Source organism: Ciconia boyciana, chromosome 10 (genome assembly GCF_034638445.1).
Source record: "Ciconia boyciana chromosome 10, ASM3463844v1, whole genome shotgun sequence".
NCBI classification, from domain to species: domain Eukaryota; kingdom Metazoa; phylum Chordata; class Aves; order Ciconiiformes; family Ciconiidae; genus Ciconia; species Ciconia boyciana.
In genome coordinates, this window is record NC_132943.1 from 35,751,241 (window position 1) to 35,773,862 (window position 22,622).

Sequence of the window (22,622 nt, forward strand, 5' to 3'; positions counted from 1 at the left end):
TTTAGTGTAGGATACCCAAATTTCAGTGGGACCTTGCCAGAATTTAACTGCCATAAGAGTTTGAATGATAACTTACTGGCTTATCCTCAGTTTGATGATACTAGTAGCAGTTATCTTCATTTGAGGGTAGGGGACTAGATTTCGATTGAGCAAGTATGCAACCTAACTTAAGGGAACAAGCAGGTAGGTCTCAAGTTCCAGACTACTTTTAAACTTTTTTTTTAACCTTGAGTACTATTTAATTTGCACTTGTTAATGCAGCTGCAGTTTACTCTGAGATAATGTCCTTCCTACAGGAGCACATGTTTTCATCAACACACTTTTTTTTCTTCCCCTCTCTCATTGGCAGTACATGGAAGTATCTACTGATAATTTAACAAAGGAGGTCAGAAGTAGTATTTCTCAACACTGATTAATTTTTGTATGTATGTTTTGTGTTAGTTTTGAGTTGTCTTCTGTGCTTTTCCTTTCAACCACCTCCTCTGTCTGTAAAATTTGTTTTGATTCCTCTAAATGGAACATTGCTTACATAGGAAAAGTGCATTAGCTCCCATCTTTCCCCCACCCTCTTCTCTCACCATTTTCAGCACTGGGAGCCCCATCACAACTGACCTTAACCAAATTTAAGGCTTGCAGCAGCTGTTTTCTATTGTGGTACAAATAGGTTCACTGCAGTGGGATTTTATAGTTTAAAACCTCTAGAAGAGCCCTTGAACTTGTCATGGCCATACTGTAATCTTGTTCTGCTTGCTGTATGGAAGTACTCTGTCCTACTGTAATTATTCACTAGACCTGCATTCATACGAAGGAGTTACTCTATTCATGGTATAATTAGATGCTTTGTTTTGAATCAGTCACATGCTAGGAACTATGTTTTGACACAATCAGGTCATATTTCATCTATTTCATATGCTCAAGATCTGGCTATCTTAGTCCCTACAAGTCAGTGGGAGCTAGAAACATTTGTCACTTACAAACTACAGTAAATGCCTTTAAAAAAAATTTACATTCAAGCCCTTGGCTTTCGAAGCAAGTGGCTGGGGCTTAAAAGCTTGGGATTTTTAAGCTTGGGCTTAAAAAAATCAAGGGACACCTCTTAAACACTGCAATTTCACTATAGACTATTTATCCATGAATGAGAATGGAAGCAAGTCAATCTTGACTTTGCTCAAAAAAGAAGCACTACGCACATGGAGTGGTCTCTTGTTCTAAATAAGAAAATCACACAGCGTATGAGAAACTCAGTTATTATGTGCTTAGGTAGTAAAAGCTGCTACTGATGCACAGATACCAGATTTGTGATGGTAAAACTTGGAATTGTATCAAAAAATTGAAATAGTTCCACTTCAGCATTGTTGGCTAGAGGCTGGTAGATGGCTTTCTTCAGAGCTTAATTACCCAACAGATGGGGCTGTGGAGCTTGCTTTCTGCACCTTCTTGCCTGTACTCCTGTAGTTCATCAAAAATTGATATTCAATATAAATGTATCTTTTCATCTTTTTGTACTTATTCAGAGCAGTAGGTTCAAGTGACAAGTATGTTTGATGAAGCAAAGATGACTGCATTTTACTAAAAAATAGTGAAACAAGTTATGAATACCACATTTACTGCTAAAGCGCGTATGCTGTTGAAGGGCACGCTGGGCACATATTCTCATGTTGCTAAAAACTACTATTCAAATTATTTTAGTAGACTTACATCCATAGATTTTTATTTCCTTGAAATTAAATACCTGAGCACTAGACAAGAAATGCAGAATATTTAAACATACTTTTTTAAAACAATATTATTGTCTGTAAATGAGGTCCTAAACTTGGGCTTCTTCATTCTAGAAGAGTCCCAATCTTTTCCTGTGTTCTTTAGAGATGAACAAAAGTGTGCTTTATAAGCTCAGTCTAAATCTATGGTTTTAAATAGGGCTTTAGTACAAAGTATATTACAGTGTCAGATGCTCTAACAGACTAAAAGGATTAATAAAAATGTATTTTAAACATGTTTCAGAGCCAAATAAAGTACACTAGACAGAATTTGAGTGGTGGCTTTCAGATGATTTGGCTTAGAATTCAAGGTGAATATTTGACAACAACAAAAAGAAGAAATACAGGGCATAGACTTTGGAAGTTAATGAATGTGGTCTAGGTCACTGGGCTAACTTCATGTAAAGCGTACTTAAAACTTTAGTGGCATATTGCCAAAGCAGAAGTACATCATTTCCTGGAGCCAAAGGCCATTGCTTTTAGTTTAGGGAGGAATCTGTGACAACTTGTACAAAGTACCCTCTTCCTTAGCATCGTATTCTAGAGCATGCATGATTTAGAAACTTCCTGAGCTAGGCTTTATTTCAGAACCACAGTGCTAAATAACCATCAGTAATCATACTCACCTCTCTATTCATCTAGTATTTTTTGACATTAAGTAGGCTTGGTCTTCAGAAAGGCCTGTGGCAATCAGTTTCACAGTTGAATTTTGTGCTTTGTTTCAGGCCTATCATCTAATATTATTGAATGCTTATGTATTTAATTGTTAATAAGGCCAAAATAGGCCCTAAAATTTTTTTTTTTTTTAACTGATGAGTAAAGACTGTTGCTCAAACATAGGAGTTCTTAGCTTTGGACAATTAAATACAGGATTTAATCCTTTAGTCTGACCTCTTACACAGTGTATTTGCTAAGTTTATTTTAGCAAGTTACAGATTGATAAAGGTTATGCCATCATGTTACGCTTCTTGCTTTAACAATTAATGCTTTGAGTTTTAGAATGAGAAAACATCTTCCTGTGGGGCAAGTAGATTTTAAGCTATATGGTAACGTGCAACATTTTCAGTACAGAAATGGAGTTTGGTAGAGTTGCCAGCTCTCTTAAATCCTTTGCAAAGCCCTGTACTTTGAGTTATTCTGAGAATCTTATTTTCTAATCTTCATGTTTAGGGAGAGTAATAGGAAGTTGGAACTTTAATATAGCTCACAATTTAAAGAGATAAAGGTCACCCAACCTTATTTCCATTCCTGACTCCCTTGGATTCTAGGGCCCAGTTTGTGAGAGTGATAACAGTATGCAGTACCGACTGCTTTATTCTCTCCCCAGGAGAGAAGGACCTCAGGTATACAGACTGCAATATGAGAAAACAACCTGTTAATTTGTTAATTGGGTCTTTAGGTTCATGAGGTGCTTTCCACTAGTTTTGTCAACACACCTAGCAGTACAGTTTTTTAGGCAAGGGCTTTTACTTAAGCTGAGAGTCTACATCTAAGTTACTTACATAGAGTATCTTTAGGGTGACTATTAGAGAGTAGAATTTTTAAAGTACTGTTTGAGTCTGTGTAGTCACTCAGGTAGTAATGCCAAATATGTTAAGCGTTAGACTATACAGAAGTATAGAGCTGAGAGGAGCCTCAGGATTATTCTTTTGCCCTTGAAGTAGGGTTAAATATAGCTAGACAATTGCTTAGCAGATTTTCGCCTAATGCATTCAGAACTCTCCAACAGCAGGAATTCTGTTTTTTCTAGATATCCCACCTGAGTGCTTAGTTATTCTTTCAAATTAAGATTCCCTAGTGTCTAATTTAAGTCTTTAGTATGTGAAATCAATATACTCCTGTCTTAGTCACAGCTCTCTAAGACCATTTTGAGATACTTGCATTCCTTGCTCCCAGCCATCTCTCTTTAATAGGGATAAGGATAGTTATTCAGCCTTTACTATAGGTTAAGTCTCTTGGTCTTCTTGCAATCCTCTGGAATCTCTCCAGTTTGTGTACTTTACAGTTCATTACCAGAGATCAGACAATATTTCAGCTGGAGGACTCATCAGCACCAAGTAGAGCAGAATAATTATCCCCCATATATTACACAGATATTCTGTCACAAATAGCTCATGTAAATAGCAGCCCCTCAAAGCATCAGGTGCTAGGAGGCCACTACTTCTAGTTATTCTTAGAGCTGTCGCTCTAACCTCTTTTCTCCTTGCATAACATAAACTTCCATCACAGTACATTTCTTTATTGCTTACCTTTTACCAATTTTTAAATTCTTGAACAGAACTTGTTTGTCAAAGAGTCTGTCTTGTGGAGCTACCCTTTTCCTCAAAGACTACAAAGAAAAAAAAAATAGTACTAATTTCCTCCTTCAAGAAACTGGAGTACCCTAGCAGCTGGCATTGCCTTTTATAGCTCCACCACATGAAGCTCATGAGGCTTCCTGGGTGTATTGAATCTAGGCTGAGTGGGTACGCTTCAGCCCTTTGGTGCCTGCTGGTAGAGACTGCTGTAGTGTGATACCTTCAGTAGTTCTTTTTGCAACAGCATTGCATTATTATTTGTATTAAGTTCATGGTTGCTATAAACCTCTGAAAAATGCCTAGGCATTTGTTCCGTAGAAAACATACTTGTAATCTCTGCATTTGATTTTGCTTTCTTAAGTGTAGTTATTTTCATTTCATTAGTTTCTATCTGATCTCCAAAGTGAGACGCTTTTGAATTCTGATCTTGCCCTTCAAAGTGTTCGCCTTCCCAAAAAGTAATCTGTAAATTATAGAAATCCTCGTTATTTAATCATCCAAGCAGATAATGAAAATATCAAATGAAACTTCATTAATGATTGGCTTCTGTATGACCTCATCTAGGGTGCCCTCCCAGTTTGATTGCAAACTGCTGGTAACTTTTAATATAGTTTCAGATGATTGTGCCCTCCATTTCATAGCGATATCATCTAGGCTATGTTTCCTTAGTTTGTTCATGAGAGGAAACTATGCTGTGTACGGGGAAGCATCAAAAACATCACGGTTCAAAACATGAAGCTTTTTCAGCATGCCACTTACTGAGTGACAACATCATTTTAATCAGGGGATTATGTAGGGGTTCCAGAGAAACAGATGCAGCCAAATTCCTGACCCTACTCTATGGTTTGGAAATATTCCTTCTGTTGTGCATCTGACTGTGCTTCCCTTCTGGACTACAGATTCAGACTTACTGCGTCTTTTTAAGTTGCAGTAGAAGAGTGAACTGAGTACCTAATATTTAGCTTTCCTTCTTTTCTGTGTTAGTACCACTGCATTTTCAGCAAAAGATTCCAGAGGCTGACATTGTTAGAGGAGTCTGACTTTCCTTGTAAGTCAGATCTCAGGACCTGATATGTAGGTCTTTAAGGCAGAAATTTGCTTAGTTGAAGTTTGCATCTTTCCTCTATAATTATTCTCTGTTGCATCATGTGAAGTCCATTTGTCTTAGTAAGGGTTTAAGAAGAATTTGACTTTTGGGGAAGGATGACTTTTTGACTTTCTTCAGGAAAAAGTGGAACACTTCTCTTATAAGCTTTTACTCTGCTTTAATCAATAAAGACTTGTCAAAATTTTAATTAATAATTTTCTGGAGGGAGCTTGCAGTGTTTTATTTCAATTTTAGCCTGGCATATTTGTGAAATTTTACCTCACAACATTCTGAAAAGGTTTTATAATTATAAAAGTTTGTTCTGTAATGCTTTGTATATTTCCAATGTTAACTCTTTATAAAAATGTTCTGAGACCTATGGGGATAGACTTGGTAGAGATTTACATCAGATGTGTAATTTTTCTTAGTAGCAAAGTTCTTCAGTAGGCAAAAGTAAATGCCTGACATGCAAAATATTAGATTAACTGCAAGTGCTAGTGAAATCAATCAGCAGTTTTTGAAAACAGTTTAAAAAAAAATAGTCCCCTGGGCTCTTGTGTGTGTTTAGGGATGTTTGCTGCCAAAAAATACATGTTGGCATGTCACAATAGGAATTGGCCTACTTCCCATAGTTGCCCAGTATGGAAAAGAACATATTTGCTTATTTCTTAGCTGTTTGAGGTTCTTGCATGAAATAAATAGCCAAAAGCTGTGGAGGAGTTTGCTCCAAAGGTATCATATGAAGTTGTTGTCTTTTTTCAGGAATCGGTATTTCTAATAGAAATCATTCTCAATCACAGAAATATGAAGAATTATGTGAAAAGAAGACCAGTTCCTAATATAAAGGAATTTCTTACAAGGAGAGGTGAAGTCAATTTTCAGGAGTATTTTTAGGATTATTTTTACACTTTGCACTGCTTGCATGTAATTTAAGATGTAACATTTTTTTCTAAAGCTTATTTTAACAGAAAAAAAACATATACAAAGTTTTCCAATGCAATATTCAAAATATCAGCTGCATCTTGCATTTTTCTAAACTACTTAAATTGAAATGTTATTGAGGGGAAGATGTTCCTACAGTATTTTATTTACTTAATATATTGGTTATTTATTAGAGTATCTGTGTATTACCTTATGTAACATATTGCCTATATATGAGTCCTCTGACAGATCTGGACCACATTCATCAAAGAAAATGAGGACTTAGATATACAGTACAAGTTTAAAAGAGTTTACTGAGACTAGAAATGTAATTTACAGTAAACACTTTCCAACAGATAAATTAATATCATGTTTTCTTGAACAATGTTGTTAGAGGCTTGCTATAGGTACCATGGGGATTCTACCAATATAGTTTCAAACGTCTGAACTTACACTTTAGCAGGATTTGGTCAACAGTTCTTATTACATTAATATTTCTTATCAAGTAAATTGGTAGCAATGTCATAAGCAGCTTGTATTTTATACATTTTAGTCAGTAGAATTCCAGTACACAAAGGAGCTGGAGTTGAGCAATAGCTGTCCTTATCCTGTCCCATTTTTCTCCAGATTGTGTGGCTGTAACTCTTTAGGAATGTTCCTTTCACTAGCAACATATACGTAAAATTTCTGGCATACGTCTGCATGTAACATTGCTCCTTGTTTCTTCTGAAATACATTTTAAAAAGTGAACATCAACATTGAATTTAAATTATGTATTTGTAAAATGGAATTATTTGGTTTTTTGATTGCTTGGTGTTCTGTAGTCAGGACAAAAAGCAGCATAAGGAAAAACACACCTTTCTTACTGCTGCAGATAAACACAAATAAAATTCTTTATTCCTAGGCTTCATGAGTTAGCATCTGAGTTACAACTAGCTGGACTGCTGCAGTAGGTGGGAGGAGGAAAGGGAGGGAACGTCTCAAAGATTCAGTGGTCCACAGCCTGAATCTGCCCACTACCAAAACCAGTTCCCAGTGATGTAGAAGTAGAAGAGAAGGGTCTGCCTTTGCTCTCTGTGCCATTTGTGGGCATGGACATCTACGCAGACAGTCTTTCCTTCTGATCAACTTGCCTGGCATTGCTATCTTGCAGACTAGTGAAACAAAATCATTGTGAACATAACACCTGATGTTTGCCTGTTCTTTTCCATAAAAAGTATTTAAGTAAAAGTTCTGAGCCTATATCTGAAACCAAAGTTAAAATCTTGTAAACCATTGAATATTGGCATTTCAATATGTTTAGCTGAAGTGACTGAAGCCTGAAAGAGGAATGTGGGAAGTGTAAAGACAACCAACTGCTTTACTTCGTCATGATCTCACTTGAACTATGAGCTGTTAATAGAGAATCCGCAGAAAAAGAAGCCAGACAAATATTATAGGCTGCAACAATTGCAGCTGCTATGTAAATGTTTAAGTTAAGTGTCTTCTCGTATTCCTCAGGCATATAAACTACAATGGGGCGGGGGGGAAGCTCCCCATTTTCCTCCACATTGTAATATGTCTTTCCATCTGTTTTTTTTTATTTGCTTTTAGGAAGTATTCATATAAGTTGTGTGCATATAGCTTTAGCTTTTATACAGAGGTGTAGATAGCAGCATTTGAGGCTAACATTCAAAAACTAGGAAATATTAGAATTAACCATATCTGTAAAATCTCACATTTTTTGCCCACTTGTGATACAGTTTTTAACTAGAGGAATGTGCATTCATGAAGTGCACAGGTGGATATTGCTCACAGACCAAACAGCCATTCATTTGTTGTTTAATGTGTGGTGCAAATTTATTGCAAACTATAATAAATTCTGCTTATTAGTTATTAATATAAATATTGTGCTTTGGGTGACTAACTGCAGCATATAAAAGTTCATAAAAAATATTATTTTACATAGCACAGCTCTTCTATACTGTAATGGACCTTATTACCCCTTTAACCCTTTTTTACAGCTAGGAAACTGGAACTTAGAAATGTCAGTGCTTCTTGGGACTTCTCCTGATCCTTCTTTTTCTTCCTTTTTATAACTATGTCATGCCTCTTGTCAGTCATCATGCTCTGAAACTTGAACATCTTTGGTTTTGTTTTAATTTATGCTCTAAAATCTGCCCTGAAGTAAAAGTAATTGTCATACTAAACCTAGATAAGCTGCTTTCCAGTTCTCTCTCTTCCTCTCTCCTTCTCTCCCTCCCTCTGGAAATTCATGCATGTGTACCACATAGAAGCTCGTGGCCTGTTTTGTTGCCAGTGCTTCAAAGCTGAAGTCAGCTTTTACTGTAAAATAGAATACCGATTTTGCAAGTAGTTATTTGTTGTACTTTGAAACAAATCTTTGTGAGATTGACTTGTGTACCACACAGCTTTTGTAATATAGGATGTTGAAAACAATGCTGAGGCAACACTAAGAAAGGATTCACTCTTTGCTGATATTGCAGTATATTTACCATCTGGCACGTTGGTCTGCCTGCTAAGCTCCTGTGTATGATCCTAGGGACAAATGGCGCACTTCATTTTGTAGCTAATCGGACTATAATATCAGCAGCTCTTGACATCAACAAAAAATAACCACTGAATGTTCAACGATTTGCATGTGATGTTATTCCCCAAAGGCCTTATTGTAAAGCACTGACTTGAAAACAAGTATTTTAAATTACGGGTCAGTAGTGGTGCAATAAGTAAAACTCCTCTCCCTCTCCCAAATCTACAATGACTGGGTTGTTTAATGTACACTATGAAAAGGAATGGATGCCACTATTTTACACTCAGAAAAGAAAGGCAGCCTTCCTGAATGTACCTTGTACAGATGTTGGAATTATACAGTCGTACTGCACTTTGTATTTTAGAATGACAGAGTGTTTGCCTTCCTGCACAATATAATGACATATAGATCACATCATAAAGAAAACATCACTTGTCTACTCTGAGACTAAAGTTGAAGTTTTAAGCTGTACTTTCTACATTTTTTTTTTCTGAAACCTGCATATGTTTAAAGGAGGTTTTATTTGTGGCTTCATGGAAAGCTTTCCTACCCCTGCACTGTTGACTGTCATTGCAGAGATTTTTGCAGGCTTCTGCACAGATTTGTTGTTTCCATTTAACACTAGACTCTTTCTTCCTAAAAGTTCCACTATATTTCTCTAATTCTAGGCCTTTATGTAGATGCCTAGACTCATATTGGGAGTTATCTCATTATTTCCCTCTCCTTCCCTTTATAATAGATCAAGGACAAGAGTTCTGAAGAGAATTATCTTTGCCTGCTTCTCCATCCTTTCATATTTCTGCTAATTTTTCTCACTTCCAGAATAATTTGATGCTCATTTTCTCCTTGCATTAATCTGTCTTATACTTTTAAAGCATTTTTTCCTGAGAAATAGAACGTCATTACAAAATCCCCTCAATTCAATCCTGTCATCCCAAATAACTGTGTCCCTGTTTAAATAAAGTTCTGTTGCATATGCTGGTCTTCAAGAATTGTTTCTTGAGTTTTAAGAAAAAAACTAAAAGCTTAGTTATGCATTGATGCAAGTTGCTGAAATGGGTTCCCTCCCACTTGCCCGCTTTCCCTTCAGACATTAAGATGTGGCGAGTTGGACATACAGTTTTCTTGCAGTAGCTACATTTTTAGGTGATAGAGAGGGAAAAAGGGACAGAGCTTGTCTTCCAGAATTTTAGAAATAATAAAAAACCCCACACTTACTATCCTTTTCTGAACATAGAATCATATGATCATTTGGGTTGGAAAAGACCTTTAAGATCATCAAGTCCAACTGTTAACCTAACACTGCCAAGTCCACCACTAAACCATGTCACTAAGCATCTCATCCAAACGTCTTTTAAATACTTCCAGGGATGGTGACTCAACCACTTCCCTGGGCAGCCTGTTCCAATGCTTGACAACCCTTTCAGTGAAGAAATTTTTCCTAATATCCAGTCTAAATCTCCCCTGGTGCAACTTGAGGCCATCTCCTCTTGTCCTATCACTTGTTACCTGGGAGAAGAGACCGACCCCCACCTCTCTACAACCTCCTTTCAGGTAGTTGTAGAGAGCAAGAAGGTCTCCCCTCAGCCTCCTTTTCTCCAGGCTGAACAACCCCAGTTCCCTCAGCCGCTCCCCATCAGCCTTGTGCTCCAGACCCTTCACCAGCTTCGTTGCCCTTCTCTGGACACCCTCCAGCCCCTCAATGTCTCTCTTGTAGTGAGGGGCCCAAAACTGAACACAGTATTCGAGGTGCGGCCTCACCAGTACCGAGTACAGGGGGACGATCACCGCCCTAGTCCTGCTGGCCACGCTGTTTCTGATACATACATGGCCAGTTATGTATAGGGAAATGCTGGGGAACAACCTTGGGGAAAAAAGAATGCTTTCAAATTTAACATTAGAAAAAGTTTCACTGGCTAGTAATTAATTACTTTTGCTACAGGCTTTTCAGATCTAAGTCCTCTTACATCTTCTCTTTTCTTTCTGTTGCAGGAGAAGTCTTTGTGTCCATAAAAAGTTCTGCTTCCTCTGACATGAAAGAGTATTTTTTAACAGATGTAGGTGACTTGTTGCCAGGAGGTTTTGTAGGCTTACTAAATGTGAGTCTTAGAAAGTAAGATACAGTAGCAAAAAAGAAACAAGGAAAACATTATTAATTCTGGAAATAAGTTATTTCAGAAAATTCTGAGTAATCAGAAGCAATTCTTGGTAGAAGTTTTTATGACTGTGTCATGGTTGTTGAGCCGCAGTGTCTGTAGGCCAGACTGAGCCATGAGACCAAACTGTTCAACCTGCAGCTTTTTGCCTTAGAGAAGCCAACATACATGGAAAGGGAGGACATGAAACTGCAGGCACTCAGTCTCTGCGGCGGAGGCACGCGTTTAACTGCCACCATGGCTTCTGTATGGTCCACCACATGGGATCACAACACTAGTATGGGTGCTCACCACCAGAAGACCGGATCAGTCCCTGCAGATTATGCAGGGGAAAAAATATGGCTGTTGCAGATAACTACCCTAATAAAAATGGTTTGAAATAATTGATAAGTTTTGTCTGGTAGTAGAAAAATCAAAACAGGGCTTTTAAAAATTCAACCTAAAGTCTGTTGATAAAGGACACTCATTGTAGCAGCATTGGTGCACAGAATGACCTATGTATTTTTTTCCAAGTTCTGCTGTAAGAAGAACCTGACATAAATGATTACTATTAATGTAGTTGGATCAAATTTGTTTAAATAATTAGGGCTCAGGAGAACAAGTAATGCTGGTAGTTCATCATATCGGATACTCAGAAATTGTTTTTTTTTAATATTATGTTTGAATCTATGGTGAAGATACAAGTATACTTTTGAAAACAGAGGGCTAGAATGGGCTGTGTCACTGGTTTGTGCCACAAAGCATCAGAGTATTCATCAAATATTGGTCATTAATCATAGCACAAGCTTTCTTGCATTTTTGGCACTAGGCTGTAAGGAAAATACTTAAGAGTGAAACATCAGATATTATTACAGATAATATATCTCCAGTCAGCTCATTGCGCTTCTGTATGTCTGTAGAAATTTGGGCTGAGAATCTCTAGTACATAATCAGTATGTGGAAATTAATATTTTATATTTAAATTATATTACATTAATATCATATGTTTTAAAATACCACACTAAATGATTGAAAAGTTCACAAAAAGCACTGGTTTCAATTATATTTTTTAAATACTTGTGTAAAGTTGATTTATATATCACCAACCAAAGAAAGTGATATTCTTAGTCCAGATTGATCTGTTATGCTGCGTCGCTCTGGTTCACTAAGTCATCTTGTCTGTTAGTATCTAGAGATAAAAATGGGTAATACTCTTTGCAATGGTCCATAACATTAATGATGAACAAAGATTAATTTTGATTCACTTTAAGGTTTGCTGTGTCTGGATGCAGCGGGTAATGCTCTTACATCAGTGATTTTTGATCAAACATAGCTATAAGCTCCTGCTGCTTCCTGAATCAATTCCACTCGATTAGTTTGCCAACTAATGCTTTTGAAAACATTTTTGCTGCACCTTGGCTATTTTTACACATCTGTATTCAGATATATTTGCCCTTTGTTGTGTTATGCTCAGTTTGTTTGTTGATTGCCATGTTTCTTTTGTGGTTCTAACCCTATCAGGAACTGTATTCTCATGCAGTTAAAAATGAGTGTAATCATCGGATGTGAACTGTTACAACAGGACTTTCTCTACAGACAATATTAATACTGGTATTATCATAAAATTGTTTGCCTGAACAGCTAAAAATTCTTTATCAGCCTAGTAAAGGTCATACGAGCAACATTCCTGAAGGCCTTTTCTGTTTGTATTTCTTTTATTCTGTCGCTTATGCTTTCCTAGGCAGTGATTCCTTCACAGTCTGAGTTAGGTTATTTAGTAAATAGACAAGTGTGACTTATGATTTTGCTGTGACACAGATCTACTTTTCTGTATGTTAACAGATGTTTACGTATGTCATTCAGGAAGGGCATATTTATTTTGCTCTCTGGTATGGTTCTCTGTTGTGGTGGCCCTCAATTTCTTAATAACTTCCCTAGATGTGATGAGCGCTCTGATTTACTAATATGGGTCATTCTCAATTTAAGATAATACAGCCTCCCGGCTACAACTTAACTTTTAAGATTTATAGTAGCTGTATTCCATTTCTCCATCTCTCAGTAATTTGCACTTTGTTTTTCATTAGAAAAATACTTTTAATAAGATTCTGTATTCATCATGAGAAAAAAAATGGAAATCAGTGATAAATTTTCTATACGCAGTCACATAATGACTTTTGAAATATGGCATTGAGTAGGAAATCCTGTGTATAGGAAGTAAAATTCAGATACTCTACTGGCTTTTTCAGAAGCTTATTGATGAATTCAGACTGAACTGCCTATAATATTATGTGCCTCCTTGAGGTGTGCTGAGTCTAACAGTCGAGTTGTAACACACTGTTTTTAAGATTAATATCTTAATATACATGTAGTAATAAATCTGTAATTTGTAACCAAACACCTTCATAGCAAATCTATCTCCAGTAATACATTGTCAGACCACCATTTCTGCTCTTATCTATGTTTTTGATTAATTCATATATAAACCCTACAGAAAGATGGTTTAAATTGATTGCTTGTTAATTTCTTAACTCCTTAATTTCTAGTCTTATTCTTTAAGTATCGTTTACAAAATTCAAACATTCAGCTGTCAGTGAAAAAAAAAAGTTTCATGCCAGTATTAAGATAAACTATCTAGATCAAAAAACAAGCCTGATTCACCATAGGAATCTGTTATCTTGGAAAAGTCTGAAGGAAGACATTAGCTTTAGTATATATTTGAAGATCATGAAAGGTAGGACTCTGACAGTGCAGGATAGTGTATTTTAATAAAGACATTATAGCATCAAGACTTATATGTATAAATGCTGGGACTGTTTGGTGAAGTGAACACAGCCCAACTGCAGGTATTTTAATAGTGTGAAGGGCCTCCTAAGTGGGACTCTAGCTGTGTAAGATTTCAGTTCAATTTAAGAAAAAAAAAAAAATTACAAAATCCAGAAATGGAGGAGGAATGCATTTAGACTTCTGACTGGAAGAGTTCGTTCTTTACACAGGATACTGTTAAACTAATACGCATCTGTCCTCTGTATTAGATGGAGAAGGTTAAACACATACAGTGAATGTGTTAAAATAACCATTTAGGAAGTTGCAAACAAACATACGAAAGCATATGATCACCAGTTTAATAAATTACTGGGGTTTGTACCCTCAAAGCATTAACTCATTTTTCTCTCCTAATTTTATCTTAATGTTGGATTATTTAGAAATTATCTTCAAAGAAATAAGGATGTATTTGCACCATTTTCTTTATAATGGATAAGAAGAAAATATAGTTTTAGTCTTTTAAATATACATCTGGAATTAAACTCTTATCTACACTATAAAACTTGAAGGCTATCTAGAAAACAAATCCAATTATGGCTTAAGCACTTGAAAAAGTGAAATCTGATTTAATTACTTCTTTCAAAATAAAATTATCTCTTTCAACTTTTTATTATTAAAACTCTATAGTTATTTTTATCACTATAAAAAAGAACAAGCTTGGAAGAAAAGCTCTCTTCACGGAGTTCACACTCTAGTCTTTGTTACTTACTCAAGCTGAAAATTTGAGTCCTTATACAAACTTCTGATTGTCTAGAAAATAAGCCAGAAAAAATGCTTTATGAGACATAGTGTTTGGATTCTTAGATATGGGATTAGAAAAAATTAATTTAAGAATTAGAAAGAGCAAAGTGGGCATGATTTTATTTTAATTTTGTTATCTTTATAAAAAGGTCATAATTATTGCTGAACATGCATAAAAATAACAGCAGAAATGTTGTGCTTTCTCTTGCTGTAGGAAAGACTTTACCCAATGCAGTGAAAATATGCTGTTATGATATAAAAAAAAGTTGGAAGTGATGAAGTCACATTTCCATTTCATTTAAGAATTCTAGAGCTGTTTTAGGAGTGAATGTAGCTTTACATGTAGCTTTGCATTTGCAAGAGAACTAAATACAGAGCCATTGCCCTTGCTGCTGCTCAGATGAGATCAACAGCCTCTGACCAGTCCTCAAGTGAAAGGGCTGAAGGACAGATAAGGGATGAGACATAAGATTGTACCCTATGCAAATAAGATTCAGATAATTGCTCAAATCCCATTTGCTGCCTTGATTCACAAGTACTTCATGCGTATAGATTTGGCTTAGTCTCTGGATATAAAAAAAATCAAGTACGATAACCAGTTATCTTAGTGTCCATTTCTCAGGAAATTAGACTGGAATCTTAAAAACTTCATACATCTGTATTAAAGCTCGAGACTGGCAGATACTCATTTTACAGAAAAAACTTGAAGATATTTTCAAATGCAGTCATGTATCACCCTAATGGAATAAGCAGTGAAAATTATTTTCTTGCTGGGCAGAATTTCAAGAGAGACCAGGGAAGAATGCATGAGAATGGTATGAGGAAATGGATGTAGTTTTTGTTAAATTGAGATAAATTTTAAAAATTTTAACATAAAAACCACCCAAAGAGCTCTGTAGATAAGTGAAATGAAAAGATGTTCTACTCTCTCCTTAAAAGCCTATCAAATATATAATGCTGGTCCAAGCAGGTATCAATTAGGTATTAATCAGGTATTAATTAGGTACTAATCAGGTATCAAGCAGGTATTAATCCCACTGTTTTTGATGGAAAGTATGAAATACTGTGAAGGCGTTTGTGAAGAGTAGTAGCCTTAGTTGTGTAAAGTGCCATTTTTCTAGTATCTAAACAATCAGAAATGTTACTTAAAAATCTATTACACCTTCATTAGACACTGACTTCTTTTGGCCAATGATATTTAAGATATCTTAGTTTTAATAGAAAAATTGGATGGATAGGAGGACTAAGCAAAGGGAAATTTAACAGTGGGGGAAGGAAGTAAGCTGAAACAGTGGAAAGGAAGAGAGAAAATACTTGTATGAAGAAACTTCTTGTGAAATTGTCCTGGTTTCGGCTGGGATAGAGTTAATTTTCTTCCTAGTAGCTGGTATAGTGCAGTGCTTTGGATTTTAGTATGAGAATGATATTGATAACACGCTGATGTTTTGGCTGTCGCTAAGCGGTATTTACATTGGTCAAGGACCTTTTTTTTTGTTTTTTTTCCCCAGCTTCCCATGCTCTGCCAGGCGCCCAAGAAAATGGGAGGGGGCACATCCAGGATAGTTGATCCAAACTGACCAAAGGGCTATTCCATACCATATGATGTCATGCCCAGTATATAAACTGGGGAGTTGGCCGGGGTGTTGCGATCGCCGCTCGGGGACTGGCTGGGCGTCGGTCGGCGGGTGGTGAGCGGTTGTATAATTTTTTTTTTTTTTTTTTTTTTTTCCCTTTCCCTTTTGTTTCCCTCCCTTGGGTTTTGTTCCTCTTTCTCTCTCATTGTATTCCTTCTCAGTATAATTCATTATTATTATTATTATTATTATTATTATTATTTTGTTCCAATTATTAAACTGTTCTTGTCTCAACCCACGAGTTTTCTTACTTTTGCTCTTCCGATTCTCTCCCCCATCCCACTGGGGGGGGGAGTGAGAGAGCGGCTGTGTGGTGCTTAGTTGCCAGCTGGGGCTAAACCACGACAGAAATATTCAGTAGAGGGTTTTGTCTCCAGGTAGGATCTAACACACATTTCTGTTGATATGTATCATGTAGATAAGCTTTGAGAAGTGACGCTCCTTTACCCATGTGTTGTGGTTGTGCCCAGTAATCCAAATATTCTTGGATTACTTCAAATATTATTACTAAATAATAGTAATTTTGTCAGATAACCATTTCTCTTTAAATGTGTCAGTTTGCCTATTAAACATTTCTCTAAATTAAATTAACTTTGTGTGAACTGAAAAGATATATTTTTGGGGGGCCTTGCTGCTGCTCACTACCTAAATCAGAACATATATGATAGACAACACCAGGAGCTCTTCTGCTCTTGAGGGAAGTGTCTCATCAAGAAGGACTCCTAGAGAAGAGGGCTAGATACTTAGAAATGTGAACTCTATTTCTGACTTGGAGAACAAAAGTCCCCAGGTTAAATGAGTTTCTAGCCACATACTTTGAATTTTAGTCAATAATGCTGAAGGCTTTTCCTGCTTAAAATACTTCTGTATTGATAAAGTAGGTAATTATCACATTATAAGAATAGTTAATTATTATTTCTTTTAAAAGTATTATAATTACAACTTTGTGCAATTCATGTATATTCCAAAAGCATCGGCTTCTTTTTGTTGGTCGTTTGAAGTATGTGCAAAAATAATACATAGGGTAACATTAGCAAAAGGATGTCAACTCAATTAAATATTATTTAATTGTAGAGCAAAGCAAGAGGTGTGTTACATAGGATTATGGTTATGATTATTTTTACTGGTAATTTTATAACTGTGTCCTTTGTGTGTGCTCCTTGCATAGGGAGTTGGCCTCTCAGTCCATGGACTTTTCCGAGTTGCTACAGAAAAGACAGTTTTTGCCATGCCAGAAACAGCAATAGGTAAGTATTTTAACAGCTTATCACATGTTAACATGTTTAAAGTTACACTGTTTGTGTAATCAGGATGAAATGTCTTTGACTGAAAGCAGTGGCAGTAATGAAAGAATTTTAAAAAAGAATTGGAGATGACCATATATGGAAAGTATTTTCTATTAAATTAATAGAAACTTATCTGTATTCTGGGAGGTTGATCATTGAGGTTCTTAGCCTGGGGTTTACTGTTTAGACTGACACAAAGACTGTTAGGATACAATTTTTTAAAAAAAGGAAGTAGATCTGAGGAACTAAGTCTTTGCTACAGATGTAGGCAGGTAAAGTCTGAAGATCCCAGTGCAAGTATGTCAGCTGTACATTTGCAACTCAGTATGAGTCGAACTGGCTGTACTATAAGCTGATCTGCAATGTTAATGAGACAGATTTTGAAACTCCAGCTTGTCTTGTAGATTATTAATATAGACGCATTACAGTTATGTGCAGATTGTGTGCAGGTGAGATCACAGTGTCGTCATGTTTTATTTTTTTTTTAAATAGCAACATGTACCTTGTGTTTTCTAATGTTTGATCCTACAGCTTCTTGGTCAACTCTGAGATGTACAAAAGAAAATGTTGTGTCTCAGAGCTATATGAAGATATAAGCAGGGACAGGTAACCTGGGAAGAGTATAAGGACGCTGCCCAGTTGTGTAGGGATGGGGTCAGGAAGGCAAAGGCACAGCTGGAGCTGAACATGGCAAGGGATGCAAAGAATAGTAAGAAGGGTTTCTACAGGTATGTCAGCCAGAAACGGAAGGTCAAAGAAAGCATACCCCCCTTGATGAGCAAGACTGACAAACTGGTAACAAGGGATGAGAAGGCGGCTGAGGTACTCAACAACTTTTTTGCCTCAGTCTTCACCGGCAACTTCTCTTCCCATACCTCTTGAGTGGATGGACCGCAAGACAGGGACTGGGGGAGCAAAGTCCCTCCCACTGTAAGAGATGATCAGGTTCGTGACCACCTGAGGAAGCTGAACATACATAAGTCTATGGGACCTGACAAGATGCATCCCAGACTCATGAGAGAATTGGCTAATGTAGTTGCCAAGCCACTCTCTATCATATTTGAAAAGTCACGGCAGTCAGGTGAAGTCCCTGGTGACTGGAAAAAGGGAAACATTGCACCCATTTTTAAAGAGGGTCGAAAGGAGGACCCTGGGAACTACCTCCCTGTAAGCCTCACCTCTGTGCCTGGGAAGATCATGGAACAGATCCTCCTAGAAGCTATGCTAAGGCACATGGAGGACAGGGAGGTGATTCGAGACAGCCAGCATGGCTTTACCAAGGACAAGTCCTGCCTGACCAACCTAGTGGCCTTCTATGATGGAGCGACTACATCAGTGGACGAGGGAAGAGCTACGGATGTCATCTATCTGGACTTCTGTAGGGCCTTTGACACAGTACCCCAACATCCTTCTCTCTAAATTGGAGAGATATGGATTTGATGGGTGGACTGTTTGGTGGATGAGGAATTGGTTGGATGGTCACATCCAGAGGGCAGTGGTCAACAGCTCAATGTCCAGATGGAGATCAGTGACAAGTGGCGTCCCTCAGTGGTCCGTATTGGGACCAGTACTGTTTAATATCTTCATCCATGACATAGACAGTGGGATCCAATGCACCCTCAGCAAGTTCGCAGACAACACCATGCTGAGTGGTGCGGTTGACACGCCTGAGGGACAGGATGCCATCCAGAGGGACCTGGACAAGCTGGAGAAGTGAGCCTGTGTGAACCTCATGAGGCTCAACAAGGCCAAGTGCAGGGTCCTGCACCTGCATCCGGGCAACCCCCAGTATCAATACAGGCTGGGGGATGATGTGATTGAGAGCAGCCCTGTGGAGAAGTACTTGGGGGTAACTGGTGGATGAAAAGCTGAACATGAGCCGGCAATGCATGCTCGTGGCCCAGAAGGCCAACCATATCCTGGGCTGCATCAAAAGCAGCGTGGCCAGCAGGTCGAGGGAGGTGATTCTGCCCCTCTCCTCTGCTCTGGTGAGAGCCCCCCTGCAGTGCTGCGTCCAGCTCTGGAGCCCTCAGCACAAGAAGGACATGGAGCTGTTGGAGTGGGTCCAGAGGAGGGCCACAAAAATGATCCGAGGGCTGGAGCACCTCTCCTATGAAGAAAGGCTGAGAGAGTTGGGGTTGTTCAGCCTGGGGAGGAGAAGGCTGCGGGGAGACCTTATTGCAGCCTTCCAGTACTTAAAGGGGGCTTATAAGAAAGATGGGGACAAACTTTAGCAGGGCCTGTTACAATAGGACAAGGGATTTTAAACTAAAAGAGGGTAGATTTAGACTAGCTATAAGGAAGAAATTTGTTACAATGAGGGTGGCGAGACACTGGAACAGGTTGCCCAGAGAGGTGCTAGATGCCCCATCCATGGAAACATTCAAGGTCAGGCTGGACGGGGCTCTGAGCAACCTGATCTAGTTGAAGATGTCCCTGCTCACTGCAGGGGGGTTGGACTAGATGACCTTTAAAGGTCCGTTCCAACCCAAACTATTCTACGGTTCTGTGATTCTAAGATGGTGGTATGGCTCAAGAAAAGTCAGTCAGATTAAAGTGAACCCTCCTGTGAAATCATTCATGTTTCCCTTCAAGACAATGCTGGCACCAACAGGGTATCCACATTGAAGTTGTTATTGTCTGGCATATATACTCCATTAACACTTTCATCAATGTCTGAGTCCCTTCTCCCTGCTTATCAACGTCTGAGTCCCTTCTCCCTGCTTATCAACAACGTTTATGAAGAGTGCTCAAAACCTATAACCTATCCTGCATTTCTCTCCTGCAAAATTTCTAGTTTCTACATTTTTCCAAAGCAAGGAAGCTGAAGGATAATTGCAATTGTTCTTTACATCCTCAAGCAGGAGAATGAGGCTAATCTGTAATATGTGGCCCTGTTGAATGCATTTATTCAGAATAGAGAATTTTATCAGGTGGTTAAACAGCTTAAATGGCCCCAGACATGGTGCTATTAGGTTCAATCTTAGTTTCACCTCAAAGAATTAGTTGTAAGGAGTAGTGACCATTATTTTCTTAAAAGAATTTCCAAACAGTTATGTAATTTTAAAAATAAGAAATAATGTAAAAAAAAAAAATCAGGACTCAGTTCGGAAAAGAGAATAAAAGTTATAATATTCTGCTTTTGTTGAGAATATTTAAATAGTGTCATTACAACTAAAGTTAAAATGCAAGCTTAGCTAATGATTGGATTTTTGTTGTGCACCCTGTTAGTAACAGTTAAAAGGTCTAGCATTTTTCATATTTTAAAAAGGTGTCTTACACATATTATCTACTGTTTATTGCTATCCAGCCTGTATGAAACATTTCACAAGACTTACTCTGAAATTCTTAAAATATTAAATGAGCTGTGGCTGTCAAGCCAAATAAAACATAATAACCCCCCCAAACAGAAGCAAGTTCATTATCATTTTAACTCCTGAAAAAAATATTAGAGCAATTCCTGCTAGCTGATAAATGTAATGTAATTTTTCTGAACAAATAAGTTTGGGATGAGAAAAACAAAAACTATTGCAGCCCTCCAAATATTTTTCTCTGCCGAAGGAAAACTTACTAAACTAAATAGCTCAAGCATTAATACAACATGAATTTGCTAAACTCCTGAAGTTCATAATCAGTTGTACAAGAAAACCATTTGAAGGAAACAATTCTTTTTAAAAAACTAAACAGAGAGGTTCTTTGGCATATAAAATTATTCTAATAATAAAGATACCTTCTTCGCTTTCTTCTTCAAAGGTAAAGATATGACTAGTCTTATATTAACAAAAATTATGTACTTTACATACATTTCTTTTGTTGACAAGGACTTATTTAAACAAAAATAAACTGTGAAGACATGTAAAGAAACAGCTTAGAACTGCTTAGGAAAGAAAGTAATTAAAACACTTTTAGGATCAATTAGAAGTAAAACCACTGAAATCCGTTTGGGTTTAAGGGCTTAGCTGTTTTGATCTCTGTGGTGTATGTTTAAAATGTCTAGCTGTCTAGATACTGTATTAATTGATTTTTTCATATGTTCACTTATTTCAGTAGGCATTACACCTTTTCTGTGAAATGAAAACAAAGTGTTCATTCAGCTGCTACATTTTCACACAATTATTCTGCATTTATACACCTCCATAAATAAAAGGATATAGATAGATATGCCACTTTGCAAATAGAAATAAAAGGCAGTTCTAGATCATAGGAGTTTGAAGCTGACATAGATAAGATAAAGCCCTGGAAAGCAGCTTAGGCATAGGAGGGTATGGAAAAACCACTGGTGGGAAGAACAAAAGATGAAAGTATATTGTAAGAAGTTGGCTTTAAGGTGATGTTGTAATAATAATGGACACTTTCTTGTATATCCCTCTAAGTTTTTAGCTTTCTATAATTCATTTACTAATAAATCTCCAACGACCTCTGCAAGATAAGGTAGGAATGTAGTAGCTCTACCTTTATCTTATGCTTGGCAACTGCAGAGTTTCACAATTGGGATTACAGTGAAGCGTGTTGCATCTGTCTCAGAGCACAGACTGCAAGTCAGCATTACAGGCATAGGCTTTTAGCCTGGTCAGCCCAGCAGACATGCAGTTCTGCTCTTATTTAAGTAGGGATTTGAGAAATAATTGGTAAATACTATCAAAAGGGGGAAAAAAATCAAGTATATGGAATATATTAAGAGAAGCCCATAGCAAGCAGAAATATATGGGAAGCATTATTGAGAGAATTAAGAGGAACATGCAGAACAGGGACAAGAGGAGTAAAATTATAAGAAAGGAAGACAGTGACCTTGAAAAGGATACAGTAGAAGCTATAGTGGACTACGTTTATGCAACCATGTAAGTTTAAAGTGGATTAGTTACACCTTCACTAATCCTGTTTGTAAATTCCTTAATAATTAAAGAAACCTTCATTCACTTTAGTTTTATTTGCCTCTGAAGCAACTTAACCTAATCAACTTCACAGTTTATTTAGAACTAATTTCCCTGTGTATGGCCATGTGGAAGGGCCCTGTAGATCCCAATAGGAAGATGGCTTTTCCTCTGGAAACTTACTGGAGCATGGGGAGAATAGCACTTCAGCATCAGTATTTTAATTGCAGCAAAGAGGAAAAGGTTGTTGCTGTTGCAGCCCTGGTGGATGGGGAGAATAATGTAATTGCCTTTTTGCTTTGGAGGGCATTTGTAAGAGAAGTTTCATTTTGAAATGAGGGATTGTTTTGCAGTCGTAGAATATCCAAGGGGAGACAGATGAATAGAAACATAAAACTAAATGACGGTCTTGGCATCAACATTCTAGATATGATGGCTCAAACTGAGAAGGTAAAATGCAGAGTAGACTGTTTGGAATGTGAGTACAGATGAAAAAGAAGGTAAGCGATGAATTGGGGTTAATACAGCTTAGGGCTTTTA

At 37.3% G+C, this 22,622-nt stretch overlaps 2 protein-coding genes across 8 annotated transcripts in view; one reads left to right on the forward strand and one right to left on the reverse strand.

Moving 5' to 3' along the window:
• Positions 1-22,622, reverse strand: part of MFSD6 (major facilitator superfamily domain containing 6) — a 105,172-nt gene that overhangs the window by 58,820 nt on the left and 23,730 nt on the right. The gene's annotated exons all lie outside the window — the stretch shown is intronic.
• Positions 1-22,622, forward strand: part of HIBCH (3-hydroxyisobutyryl-CoA hydrolase) — a 51,627-nt gene that overhangs the window by 9,058 nt on the left and 19,947 nt on the right. For all 3 annotated transcript variants that reach the window (XR_012044377.1, XM_072874708.1, XM_072874709.1), the window contains exon 7: positions 17,094-17,172. Coding sequence is in view for 2 of the 3 variants with exons in the window: in XM_072874708.1 (XP_072730809.1) it covers positions 17,094-17,172 (79 nt within the window). In the remaining variant the exon portion in view is untranslated. The remainder of the gene's footprint in view (positions 1-17,093; positions 17,173-22,622) is intronic.